The sequence below is a fragment of the Rhinatrema bivittatum genome, chromosome 1 (genome assembly GCF_901001135.1).
Source record: "Rhinatrema bivittatum chromosome 1, aRhiBiv1.1, whole genome shotgun sequence".
Taxonomy (NCBI): domain Eukaryota; kingdom Metazoa; phylum Chordata; class Amphibia; order Gymnophiona; family Rhinatrematidae; genus Rhinatrema; species Rhinatrema bivittatum.
Genome location: NC_042615.1, coordinates 286,584,196 through 286,598,124, shown reverse-complemented (window position 1 = coordinate 286,598,124; position 13,929 = coordinate 286,584,196). Strand labels below are relative to the sequence as shown.

Sequence of the window (13,929 nt, the reverse complement as noted above, 5' to 3'; positions counted from 1 at the left end):
ACCAAAACTCCCTGGTGGTCCAGCGGGGAGTCAGGAAGCCATCCCTGCACTCGTTTGCGGTTTCCTCACGACACCGATAGCCTGTGTCACAGGGGCTGCCGGTGCCATTGGTCAGCCCCTGTCACATGGTCACTGGTGCCATCTTGTGCTCCTACCACGTGACAGGTAGGTCATGTGGCAGGAGGTCACTCCGGGACCCTCGTTGGACCCAACCGGAACTTTTGGCCAGCTTGGGGGGGGCCTCCTGACCCCCACAAGACTTGCCAAAAGTCCAGCGGGGGTCCGGGAGTGACCTCCTTTCACGCTGTCCGTCCGATCCCAATACTCAAAATGGCAGCGTGAAAGGAGGTCGCTCCCGGACCCCCGCTGGACTTTTGGCAAGTCTTGTGGGGGTCAGGAGGCCCCCCCCAAGCTGGCCAAAAGTTCCGGTTGGGTCCAACGAGAGTCCCGGAGCGACCTCCTGCCACATGACCTGTCACGTGGTAGGAGCACAAGATGGCGCCGGTGACCATGTGACAGGGGCTGACCAATGGCACCGGCAGCCCCTGTGACACAGGCTACCGGCGCCATGAGGAAACCACAAACGAGTGCAGGGATGGCTTCCTGACTCCCCGCTGGACCACTAGGGAGTTTTGGTAACTCTTGGGTGGGGGGGGGGTCAGGAGGGTGGGGGGTTGTAGTTAATTTAGTAGTAACGTATTTACAGATCGACAACTTATTGAATTCGCCATACGTTCGCATTGAACGGAATTGACCCCCCACGAATTCGTATCGCGTACGCAACGAAAACTTTTTGCCTGCACATCTCTACCATGCACTACTGAGTGACTGTCGGCTTTCCCCTTTGTTCTAGTTTAAAAGCTGCACTCTCTCTTTTTTAAAGGTTAGCGCCAGCAGCCTGATTCCACTCAGGTTAAGATGGAGCCCGTTCTTCCAGAAGAGACTCCCCTATCCCCAAAAGGCTGCCCAGTTCCATTCAAAACTAAATCTCACTTCCCTGCATCATCTCATCCATGCATTGAAAATCCGACACTCTGCCTACCTCTGGGACTGCGCGTGGAATAGGGAGCATTTCAGAGAATGCTACCCTGGATATTCTAGATTTCAACTTTCTACCTAAAAGCCTAAATTTGGCTTTCAGAAGCTCCCTCCCACATATCTTATGTTGGTGCCTACATATACCCTGACAGCCGGTTCCTTTCCAGCACTGTGTAAAATCCTATCTAGATGACATGTGAGGCACTAGGCAGACAAGTTACCAAGTGATCCTCATGTCCAGGAGCTACCAAGCTATCTACATTCCTAATAATTGAATCACCAACTAAGACATCTAATCTATCCCTTCCTTCCGGGTCACTAGCCCTGGGAGACTCATCCTTGGTGCGAGAGGATAATGCATCATCTGAAGAGCAGGTCCTTGCTACAGGATCACTTCCTGCTACACCAGGATGATGCTTTCTTTCAAGGTAACCTTTCTCCACGAAGGCAGCACCAGGGCTGCCAGACATGGAGTTGGACTTGGCTTCTATGTCTCTGAAGGTCTCCTCTATATATTACTCTGCCTGCTTCAGCTCCTCCAGGTCTACCACTCTAGCCTCCAGAGATTGGACTTCTTCGCACCAGGTAAACGTTGACCCAGTCCAAGACCACCCCTTTTTTGCATACAAAGATTTACTCACACACTCATACTTACACATGTATGTTGTGGGTTTCTAAAATATCATACATTCAAGTATATGCAATTTACACAATATATGCTGATTTTTATTCATGCATCTTTTGATAATTCAGCTTAAAATGCGCTTTCACAAGCACTGGGAAGAGTTGTGAAGATGGATTTCTGAGGCTATGGATCTTACAGTCTGGGATGCTAGCTCTTGAGGCCTGCAGGGTTAGATAGTGACTGAGGAAGTTTGTTGGAAAAGCAATAGAGAGCTCTCTCCAGTTCAGTTGCAAGTTACAAAGAAGAACAAGGAAGCGAAGACCAGGGGGCTCTGGTTCTGTGGAAAGCCCACAATTGCAAAAAGTGTTGTATGAAGCGAAGGTTTCCTGTGTTCTTTAGTGGGTCTCACAGAAGAGAGAGAGAGAGACCTTAGTGGGGAGCCAAAGTGGAAAAATATCTAGAGGATTTTCTGCTACAGTTACTGGGATTAAATTGTGAGGAACATCTGTGAAGGTTTTTGTGATTTGACTGAGATGCTGGCTTTGATATTAAGTGCTGAACGGTATTTCTCAATTTTTTGTAACTTTCTCGGCTTTGATCTCTAAAATAAATTCTTTTCTCTGTTTAGAACACCATCCGGTTGTGGACCGTTATTTTTGTGTGCCTCCCAGCATTTGCTGCTCCCCACTGGTCAGAACTCTTGTGTTTGAATCTGTTCCAGGGCTGTAGAAGGGTCGCTCACCAGCACTGCAGCTGCCGAAGGTGATACCATATGAAGGGGGGGGCAAGGTTAATAATGGTTTATGGCCATTTCCTCCAGGAACTTGCCTATACCCTTTTTAAATCCAGCTACATTAGCTGATTCCATCAAATCCTTTGGGAACAAATTCCACAATTTAATTGTGCACCGAGTGAAAAAAATCCTCTCTCTGATTTGTTTTCAATGTGCTGTCTACAAGTTAGTACTGTTGTAAAGGGTAAATAACCATTCCATCCAACTAAAGATTTTATAGACCTCTATCATATCATGTCTCAACTGTCTCTTCTCCAGGCCAAAGAGCCCTAACCTGTTTAGCCTTTTCATCTCTTCTATCATTTTAGTTGCCCTTCTCTGTACCTTATCTAGTTCTGTTATCTCTTTTTTGAGATGGGACGACCAGAACTGCACACAGTACTCAAGATGCAATTCCTAGAGATGTGAATCGGTACTGGACTCTGCATCCCTTTCTGGGATCGCTGTTCCAGTGCCTGAGGGACTACAGCCCAGCCAGGCTCTTCCAGCTCACTACTGCCACCTCTGGTGGTTCTCAAGAACTGTTTAATAAAAGAACTTGTGTGTGTGTTTTTCTCCCAACTCTGAGCCTGACCGGTGGTCCCTCTCGGGATCTTCCCCCGAGGGCATGGTCATCTGCCACCGGCCCAAGGATCCACCCACAACTATCACAAATAATAACACCAGGATAGCAGAGATATCCAAAGATTCATCTCCAGAATCCAATGCAGCTTGAGCAACACCTACTCCATCAGGCCTTTTAGCTGGATAAAGGTAATAGGCTTTACAAATCAATGGGAGGGCAGATTGGAGAAAGCCCAAGAACATCCTTCATATAGATCTTAAAGAGTTCCAAAGGAGAAATCATTGAGACCACTAGAAAATTTATAATCCTAAAATTAGTTGATGTTGCAAAAGAAGAAGAGAAAAGAGGGGCTGCTGCACAGAGAAAAGAACCATCCAGATATTCTCCAAAGTTATAGGAGAGGAATTAGGAAGGAAAGGACTCAGAACAGAGAGATTGCAGCAGCTCACCTTGATGAAATACAGTCAGCACCCCTCTCGAAGCTGAAATTAACCCCACAGCTGTATCTGGGGTTCCGACTGAAGGCAGAGCCTTTCCAATGCCATTATGGGCATGGAAAAGACTGATTCCAGTTCCCTGGTTAATCGCATCACAAGCAGACACCTCTAGCTCCCTCTGGTCTACATCCAGGCACTCTGAGCCCAAAGTCATGTCAACAGGCAGTGGCGTCACAAGCAGCCACATCCGGGAAGGGGGAGTCCTATCATCAGGGCTCAAAGAGATGTCCAAACAAGCTTCAGGCCGGTGCTCCGCTCCCTCAGAGACAGCAGCATCAAAAACTGACCCTGGTGTTAAAGCAGAAACATAGAAACATAGAAATGACGGCAGAAGAAGACCCATCCAGTCTGGCCCATCCAGTCTGCCCAGCAAGCTTTGCACTTTTTTTTTTCTCTCATACTTATCTGTTTCTCTTGGCTCTTAGTAATCTTTTGGTTCTATTTCCCTTCCACCCCCACCATTAATGTAGAGAGCAGTGTTGGAACTGCATCTAAGTGGAATATCTAGCTTAATTAGTTAGGGGTAGTAACCGCCGCAATAAGCAAGCTACCCCCATGCTTATTTGTTTACCCGGACTATGTAATTCAGTCCTTGTTGATTGTTGTCTGTATATAGATCCAGTTTTCTTCATTCCCCCTGCCGTTGAAGCAGAGAGTTATGCTGGATATGCATTGAAAGTGAAGTAGCAGACTTTCTCCCCTGCCGTTGAAGCAGAGAGCTATGCTGGATATGCGTGAAGTATCAGGCTTATTTGGTTTGGGGTAGTAACTGCCGTAACAAGCAAGCTACTCCCTGCTTTTTTGTGAATGCAAATCCTTTTTTCCACATTTCCTCTTGCCGTTGAAGCTTAGAACAATGCTGGGCTCTTAGAGCAATGTTGTATTAACATTAACCGTGTGTATGTTTATTGAATAAAGGTATTATCTCCAGGTAGTAGCCATCATTCCCACGAGCCACCCACTCTTCATTCACGTCCTCTAGACTTTATGGATCCACAGTGTTTATCCCACGCCCCTTCGAAGTCCTTCACAGTTCTGGCCTTCTGCGCTGCTTAACCATTTTAAAGTAGGTAAAAAGAATGATGAAAACAGGCAGTTCCTGGAGAGCTTTTAAGCAACATCCTCAGCTAGTGCCAGCTTAGGGCCCCTTATACATCCTCTGTCTACTTTTGATCCTGCATCTCAAACAGACTTGTTGGACATAATCAATAAACGTAGCTCCTCCACATCTCCTTTCTATCCTTGTTCCACCCCTCTACTGAAAGTCTCTAGACATGAGCCTCTCTCACCTATTGTCTCAATCGTAAATGCTTCTTTATCTTCTGGATAGTTGCCCCAAAAGTGAAAAGGGCTTCTATTTGCCCCATCCCAAAGAAGTCCTCAGCAAATTCCTATGACTTGCCTAACTTCCGTCCAGTTTCTTTGCTTCCTTTGTTAACTAACGGGCCAATACAGTACAGTGTTCACAAGTTAGGATATCGATTTCCACCTTTTTATGGTTTCTTAAACCACCTGAATACCACAGGATCTTCACTGCATCTTTCAATATTTATCCGACTCCACTCTACGCGCGTATCTTTTAAAATCCGGGGTCAGCGCACGCAAGGCTGCGCAAAATCAGCAGCCTGCGCGCGCTGAGCCACGCAACCTGCCTCCGTTCCCTCCACACCCCCGCACCTTCCCCTCCCTAACCCCACCCCCCCTACCTTTGTTCGAAAAGTTACGCCTGCCCGAGGCAAGCATAATTTGCACGCACTGGGCCGGCTGCCGGCGCCATGTTCCGATCCGGGGGCTGGTCTGGAGGCCGAGGCCACGCTCCCGGGCCGGAACCACGCCCGCGGCCTCGCCCCCGGAATGCCCCCGATGGCACACCAGCCATAACATGCCCCCGAAACGCCCCCTAGGAAAGCCCCGGGACTTACGAGCGTCCCGGGGCTTTGCGCTTGCCGGCAGCCTATGCAATATAGGCTCAGCGCACGCAGGGGGAGCTTGGGGCAGGTTTTCGGGGGGTATGCGCATACCCCTTTGAAAATCTACCCCCTATGATTTTTGCAAATCATCCAAATTCAGCTGCTAGAATGCTCACTGGAGTAGGTATTATTTATTTATTTATTTATTTATTTAAAACGTTTTATATACCGGCATTAGTAAGCATACATCATACCGGTTCACATTGTAACTGAAAGGCTGAAATTACAATCAACGGGGAGGGGAAACAGGGAGGAAAATGCATAGAGCAGAGGGCAATGAAATTAAAGCAATAAAACTGTAACAGGTTATTTACAGGTATTAGAGATCACATAACACTGACCCTGTTTTCACTACATTTGAAACCCATACAGAGGTGCATCCAACATAAGATAGCCACCATGATTCACAATTTATTGTACAACCTTAACTCTCCCTGGTTTATGGTCACTTGGAAGATCTACATGCCGCCTTAGGTCCTCTAAGCGACAACTCCTTGACATCCCAACACCTCGACAAGCTCACTTTGAGTCCACATGAGAGAGGGCCTTTTCCATAGCTGGCCCCTCCCTTTCAAATACCTTACCTTTGCAATTATGCAGCATTTCTGATTCCAACATTTAAAAAAAATCTCTGAAAACTCATTTGTTCAGGATTGCATTCAAAGAGCTTGTAGAAGAGTAACGTTCCACCTAAGTGCTCAGCCCCTCCTCCACTGTACAAGTCAGGCATACTGTCTTCATGATAGATGTTTCCTTTAGTTTTTATTGTTCGTTATTTTAATGTGTATGTTTTTTGAAACCTGGCCAGAACATTGGAGGGCATAGGCTATAAATGGTTTCAAATAAATACATACCCTTCAAAATGAAATGTTTTGACTCATAAAAAAAAAGTACTTATTCAAAATAGTTAATGATAATTTTGATAACTGTAAATGTCACAGGACTTATTTTAGGACCCACACCTCCACCTCATCCCAAACTATGCCTAAGAATATATATCCATTTCCCAAAACTTAACAGTCCACTCGGACTTAGGCATACACACTCCTTTTTCAACTCCAAATGCTTAACAAGGTTCAGATTACTAATCGGTTGGGTAGACGTTATGGATCACATCCATATAGACCTAAGGGTCACACTTGTGTCTACTTATAGATTATGAATAATAAGTTATGTTTTAAACAAACAACATTTAACAGGGTGAGAGCACATTTTTTTCACTTGTCTGTAAATGCCAAATTGTTTGGCTACGGCTCTATTTTTTTTTGTATGTAGTCATGGAATGCAAAGTACCACTGGTTATCTTCTATTGTCATTGAGTGTTTATGCAATTTTACTGGCTTTGAAAGAAAATCTCTACTTTTACACTTCTTTCAGTATTTATGACCTCTACCTGCTGTGTTCTCCAGAGTCAGTGTTGCCAAATATTTATGAAAGAACAAGTATGCATTGCCGAAAAAACAAGCCCAAAACTAATTCCTTATTAATCTTTATTAATTTATTTTATATTTATTGCAGTTTATATATTGCACAAGTATATTATGTAAGAAAGAAAAAAAAAGATCCAATCAATCATGTAATAAAACAAAAATGTATTTATTTATTTTGAACTTTTTTTATACTGACATTCATGTGGCAAGAAACATATCATATCAGTTTACAGTAGAACTCAATTATTGCAACAAGCATTACATAGAACTGGGTTTGAAACCTCTTTGCAGAAAGCCAGAAATCATCACAACTGCAATAAAATAGTATTCATTATCAGAACAGGTATAGAGCAGAACTAGGTCAATTTGCATTACAACCAACATGAAAAAGAAATTCAAATTCTGGTGTCACCTCAGAAAAATCTCTCTCTCCACTGCTAAAATTTTGAAAAGTAACACAAACTCCTGCAAAAAAAAGAGATGTCTACAACCTTGCCTTACCATACAGTCACAGCACTAATGCTCAGAATTCAATCAGCAACCTTATGAAAAAGCAACAATGCTAATACTAAACCAGGCCCTAAGACATTAATACACCACCTACTGGGGTAACAGAACAAGTTGGATTGCTACAAACTCCTACAGAGTAACTACACACTAGCAGAAATACTGCACCTCAGTCACAGGCAGAACAGAGACTGACCCTTACCTAATATAGAAATAAAGGACAACAAATTAGAAACAGAAACATGAGACAAAACCGAAATAAAAAGCTTGAGAAACCAGACTCTGAACAGCGGAATACTGAAGAAAGAGCAAATACAAAAATATAAGAAATGCACAATCCCAAAGATGGCATATTCCAAATGCTAAAATCTCAAAATATTTTATTTTTTACCTTTGTTGTCTGATATTTGTATTAGTCTAATCAGATGGTCTGACTTTTTTTTTTTCCCCACTTTTCCCTTGTTGATCATTTCCTAATTCCTTTTCAGGGTCTCTTTTCATTCTGTTTCTTCTCCTACTGTTCAGCTTGAAGAAGAGACAGCTGAGGGGGGATATGATAGAGGTCTTGAACAAGTAGATATGAATCGGTTATTTATACTTTCAGATAATAGAAGGACCAGGGGGCATTCCATGAAGTTAGCATGTAGCACATTTAAGAATAATCAGAGAAAATTCTTTTTCACTCAATGCACAATTAAGTTCTGGAATTTGTTGCCAGAGGATGTGGTTAGTGCAGTTAGTGTAGCTGGGTTCAAAAAAGATTTGGATAAGTTCTTGGAGGAGAAGTCCATTAATTGCTATTAATCAAGTTTACTTCGGTAATAACTACTGCCATTAATTGCATCAGTAGCGTGAGATCTTCTTGGTGTTGGGTACTTGCCAGGTTCTTGTGGCGTAGTTTGGCCTCTGTTGGAAACAGGATGCTGGGCTTGATGGACCTTTGGTCTGACCCAGCATGGCAATTTCTTGTTTCCTTCCACACACACACACACACCTACCTCTCTCAAATTCTCTACACACACAAGCTCTCATTCTCACACGCACTACTAAAAATACAAAATCTCACTCTCACGCTCCTTCCCAGGCTCCCATTTTCACACACAGACTCACACCCAGGTTCCTATTCTTATTCACACACAGATGCACACAGGCTCCCATTCTCACCCACACATATACAAGGCCTTTTCATTACGCACAGCCAAATCCCTACTTTAGCCGCCATGGAGATGAGATCCCGCGACAGCATTGCTGCTCCAGTCCTCTTTGCCATCACAGGGATGGGATCCCGCAACAGCACTACTCCAACAGACAGCACTAGTTGGGTGGGCCATAGCCCACCTATAGCTATCCACTGGCGAGACAGCCAATCAGAGATGACAGGAACAGCGGGGCATAAATTCCGCCCAAAAAAACACGAGTTGGAACAAAAGTAGCCCAATAATTAGCTACCCACAAGTTTAAAAAAAAAAAAAAAAAAAAAAGGCCCAAACTCACAGTAAATAAGCAAGGTTGGCAACCCTGTCCAGAGTGTCTCTTCCCACCTCCCCCACTCAGCCTTCAGCTGAGTCCTGGGATCATAAAAAGATGCCGATGTGCCTGCTCCAGCCCCTCCCTGCCTGCTCCCACACTGCTTAGGTGGAGAGGCACTAGAGGAAGGAAACCCCAAGAAGCCAGACTCTGCATCTGAAGCAATACAGGAAAAATTGCAATAGGAATGCATTTTCTCCAATACTGTGCAAAGTACAAAGATGTCAGAGATGCACATTTCTCAGAAACTAAGAGAAAATCAACGAGTTCCCACAAAAGAATGAGAATCCTAGGGGAAACAGCAGCAAAATATGTGGTGTCCTGCCACCTGACTAGGACCTTATTGACCAGAGATAACGCGGATCAGCACCAGTTTGCCTTGGCTCCTAACACCCCTCTCTCTTTCTTTCCCCCAGCCCAGCACCAGTTTGCCCAGACCCCTCTTCCTTCACTGCAGCCCAGCACCAGTGTTTCCTGCTTTGGAATGGGGCCTCCCTCTCACTGCACAGCACATCCTACCTCCCTCAGCTGCAGCAGCTTCCTTTCCTTCTGGGTTCAATGGGACAGAAAAAGGGCCTTGCTGGTTCTCTCTGCAAATGAACATGCTCAATGGCTTGGGCTTGGCTTGCCTCTTGCTGCCTACTAAATGGGCAGCAACCACAGGCAAAAGCCAGCACTCAAACGAGCTCTATGCCCGGGTTCCCAATCTTTTAGCTAGTGTGACCCAGTTTTAGCACTAAAAAATTCACCTGACCCCCAGAGGACGACCAAAACAAATTATCAAAGGTTGTGGTCCCTCTCCAACAATCACTCCACTCGCTCCAGCAGATCTCCTCTCTCGACTTCCACCTCTCTAGTCAATCTTTCCTTTCGACCTCCATTCTCTCCAGCATACCCTTAACCTCTGCTCCTCCAGCAGATCCCCTCTTACATCCCCCACCATCTCTCACTTTCCTAACTTAACCCCTAAGCCCTTTTTTTGCATCCTCCCTCCTTATCATCTTCTCTAACCTCCTTCTTACAGCCCCAAACTGATTCTCCCCTACCCCTTCCCTCTCTTTCCAGCCCCCACCTCCTCTCTCCCAACCCTGTTCTCACATTTTCCACAGCTGATCCCTTCTTACCCCCTGCCCATCCCCAAGATGAACTGCTTTCATTCCCATCAAGTCAATCACTCTCCAGATGATCCAACCCTCAACACCCCCCCCCCCCAGCCCGCCCCTTCATGCATCTGATCCCTTCCTTCCAACAATCCCTTCTCAAAATGCCTGGCCAGGTTCAGCAGCAACGTTTTCCTTTGGGCTCCAAGTCAAAGGTACATGATAACTGGGGAGAAGAGAGGACAGGCTGGTGATAAGAGCAACATTTTTCTCTTGGGTAGATTTGGTGGTAGGTAAGGAGAGAGGAGCAGTGACAATCTCCACTGGACCGTACACACTTATCCCTCCCTTCCCCTCCCCTCCCATTTGGGGTCTTGACCCCCAGTTTAGGAAGCTCTGCTCTAAGCAGTTCTCCTATGCTCTTCAGTTCGCTTTCTAAGCCTACTCAGTCAGCGTTTGCTGTCCCACCTTCTGCCCTCTGTCATTAGCTGCAATCTAAAATATAGCAAGGGTAGGTGGGGAAGGAAGGGGGAGTCGACACACCAGAGCTCCCTGATGGTTGATGACCCTCCACTTCACACACCCCCCACCCCCGATCTCACCAGATCTCAGAAGCCAAGTGGAGTTGGGCCTGGCTGGGTATTGGATAGGTAACCACCTGGAAAAGCTGGTGCTGCAGCCTGAGGGCGTAGTAGGGACAGGCATGAGAACAGGGCTGCAGGGTAACCTTCATCCCTTTTAGTTCTAGGCCCCCCCCCCCCCCCCCACTTTCTTCCCTTTCAGTCTCCGGTGTCCCCACTGGGGGGCACCAGAGAACAGAACCCTCTTTTCCCTTTAAGGGGCGGGGCAGCCTTTGGCCGCCCCACCCCTATCCCAAGCTTAGAAATAGGCACCAGAGCTCCCTGATTCCTTTAGGCATATGCTGTGCACCCCTACAGCCAGGTGCTCCCCTACCCTAATTACGCTGAAGGATCCACATATGGGTCCTACAAGTTCCTCCCTTCTTCCCTCCAGATGGCGTGTGGTGGAGGAGCAGTAGTGGACGGCAACTTATTTAAAAGATAACAAGTAAAAATAGAATTGCAGAACAATTCGTATGAGCGCTTTCCGTTTTGGGCTAGATTCATTAGTTTTAGGGGAAAATGTTATTTATTTATTTATTTATTTATTTATTGGCTTTTATATACCGATGTTCATGTACTGGTACATATTGCGTCGGTTTACAGAGAACCAAAGTTGGAAATTACATCGACCATGTGGGTACAAATAACAAGTCGAACTTCGTATGAAATTATAGATAAATCAAAGAACTTGTCTTACAACTAATTACAAGAAATAGTCAATTAAAGATATTAAAGGATAACAAAAAAAACTTAGATTTACATCAGACTTAGTAAGCATGTGTGGAGCATAACGCAACATCTAACAAGGTAGAATCATGAGAATATTATTGTTATTGTTAATAATAGTTATTATTGTGGTTATTGTTATTGTGGTTTCTAGCTGTTATGCAGCTAGACCTATCCTGAACATGTGGATGCTGTAAATTGAATGCGTCTGGAAATGATATGTAGACAGACAAACCAATACAAATGTGATTGGAAACAACAACAAAAAAGCATTATAAACAGAATTTTCAAACTGAAAGTAAGGAAAACCATAATAAAAACGAAATGCTAGGAAGAGAAGAAGAAGAAAAATATTCTTTACTTGACAATTCCGTTTTCCACGTAGGTGGTCCTGTAGAAGCCGACCAGGCTGCCGTTCAGCCGGCCCTCGAAGTGGAAGGTGAGCAGGTAGGGGGCGGGCTCCAGCTGCTCCCCCGCCTCCACCACCACGTACTCCTGCGGCGGGTACCTGAAGCAGCTCCGCAGCGGCACCTGGCGGCCGCCGCCGCCGCGCAGGGTGGGCGGGCGGCTGACGCGCGTCTCCCGCAGATGCAGCCAGAGGTGGCGGGTGGCGCTCGCCAGCCGCAGGGCGATGCTCACCGTGCCGCTGTACGTGTCTTCGGCCAGGCGCGGCCGCAGCTCCAGATCGTAGTGCAGCGGCTCGATGTGGTCCGGCAGGCGGAAGTCTTTCCAGCCCCCTCCGTCGTTGGTGCTTGGCGGGCAGGGATCCTCGGGCTGGGGCGAGGCGGTGGGTTCCGCGGTCGGCTCCGCCGGGGCAGGGGGCGAGGCGGTGGGTTCCGCGGTCGGCTCCGCCGGGGCAGGGGGCGCGCAGGGCTCGGGTCGGGTGAGCCCCACGGCCAGCCCCACCACCAGCCCCACGGCGGCCACCGCGGCGCAGATCAGGGCCACGTGTTTGCCGCGCATGCAGTAGCGCTTGGTCTTCCACTCATCCTCGGAATCCATGTCCAATCCTTGCATGCTTCTTCTCTTGGGTGCAGGGAAGGGAAATAGTAGCCCCAGCCAAGTAAACTTGTTAAATAAAAGATAAATCCCGATCACGTCAGAAGGAAACGCTCCAGACTCGGTCCCTGCTGCTTCTATATCCTCTGTCCCCTTTGTTTTGGTTGCATCTAAGTTTGTAATTAACAGCCAGCTGTTCGGCCGTGGAGGTTGACAGGCGGGCAAGAGAATAAGAGGCGCTCTCCTGGCTCTTTTATAAACGCGGCATCTTCTTCCTTCCCTCCCCCTGGCTTTCGGGCTGAGTTAAACATAAATCGGTGTTGCGTTGTTATCAGTAATTGTGGAAGGATGATCACATGCCAAGGCTCTGTCAGCAGGTTATCTCCTCTGGTGCACTTGATCTTCCCTTTCCAGACTTTGTGCTGACGAAATTCTGGCCTTAAAAAAAATGTATGAGTTTCTTTTTCTTTTTTTTCTCCCAACAGTTATGTAACGATTCATATTTACCAAATCTGTATGAGATGGACAAATTGCCTGTTTGTTTTTAATATGTTCGTTTATGAATGTTTTATTCTCTGCTTGTACATCACTTAAGGCATTTTTTTGTGTTAAGCGATTCATAAATTTTAATAAAAGAAATGAAATTTAAAATATTTTAATTTTGAATCTTTTTTTTTTTTTTGTATGTAGTCCTGAATTGGAAAGTACTGCTGGTAATCTGTTGTCACTGTTTATGCAACTGTACTGACAGAAAATCAATAAAGTAGTTGAATGGAGATTGCATGTCTGTCATTAGGCTAATGAAACAAGCAAGGGCATTGCAGGAAGCAGGAACTTTCATAGTCCTAAAAGCTGTCTTTTGGAAGTTCTCATTTCTGACCCACTTTGGTTTACTTTTATTTTTTGTGAGGACACAGTAGTACTTTAATTGTACTGCTGTTTTTTGGTTTCTTTGTTTTTTCATTTCTTCATTCTTGTTGGCTTCAGGCAGTCTGGTGGTGAAACTTTCTCGCTCTTGGTGTATTGGGTGGTTGGGAGAAAATTCTAAATCCGTTCTAGTGTCCTAAGCTAGGATGAGAGATACAGGCCAGGATATAAATAAGCCATTGATGCATATGAATGCTTCCATGGTTTGGTTGAAACAAGATACCATACCAGTTCAACAAGTTGGATTCTCTGTATTTGGCCAATAATTTATAGGTAATAATCCAGAGGGTGACATATATTAAAAAAAAAAAAAAAAAGAACTACAGCAGTTTTGTTTTGCAGATTTAAAAATCTAATCCTTTCTGATCCCAAGAAACTGATTCAGCTTTATTTATACTTTTCTAGGCTGCCTTTCAAGCTGAATTGACCTAGCAGCGGAGCTACTTGCATCTAAAACTAGTATCCAGCCAAGCAGACATTTGCACCTGTTGGGGATGATAAATCACTGCCTTTTAAGCAAGCTTGCTTATACAACAATAGTACTTTTTTTTTTTTTTTTTTTTTTACAAGCAAGGCAACACTTACTTTCATAAAGAAGTGTT

At 45.4% G+C, this 13,929-nt stretch overlaps 1 protein-coding gene across 1 annotated transcript in view; it reads right to left on the bottom strand.

Annotated features, from left to right (window-relative positions):
• ENPEP (glutamyl aminopeptidase) overlaps positions 1 to 12,670 on the bottom strand; it is a 144,739-nt gene extending 132,069 nt beyond the window's left edge. The window contains exon 1 of the mRNA XM_029596150.1: positions 11,763 to 12,670. Within this exon, the coding sequence (XP_029452010.1) occupies positions 11,763 to 12,418 (656 nt within the window). The 5' untranslated portion in view covers positions 12,419 to 12,670. The remainder of the gene's footprint in view (positions 1 to 11,762) is intronic.
• Positions 12,671 to 13,929: the final 1,259 nt, after the last annotated feature.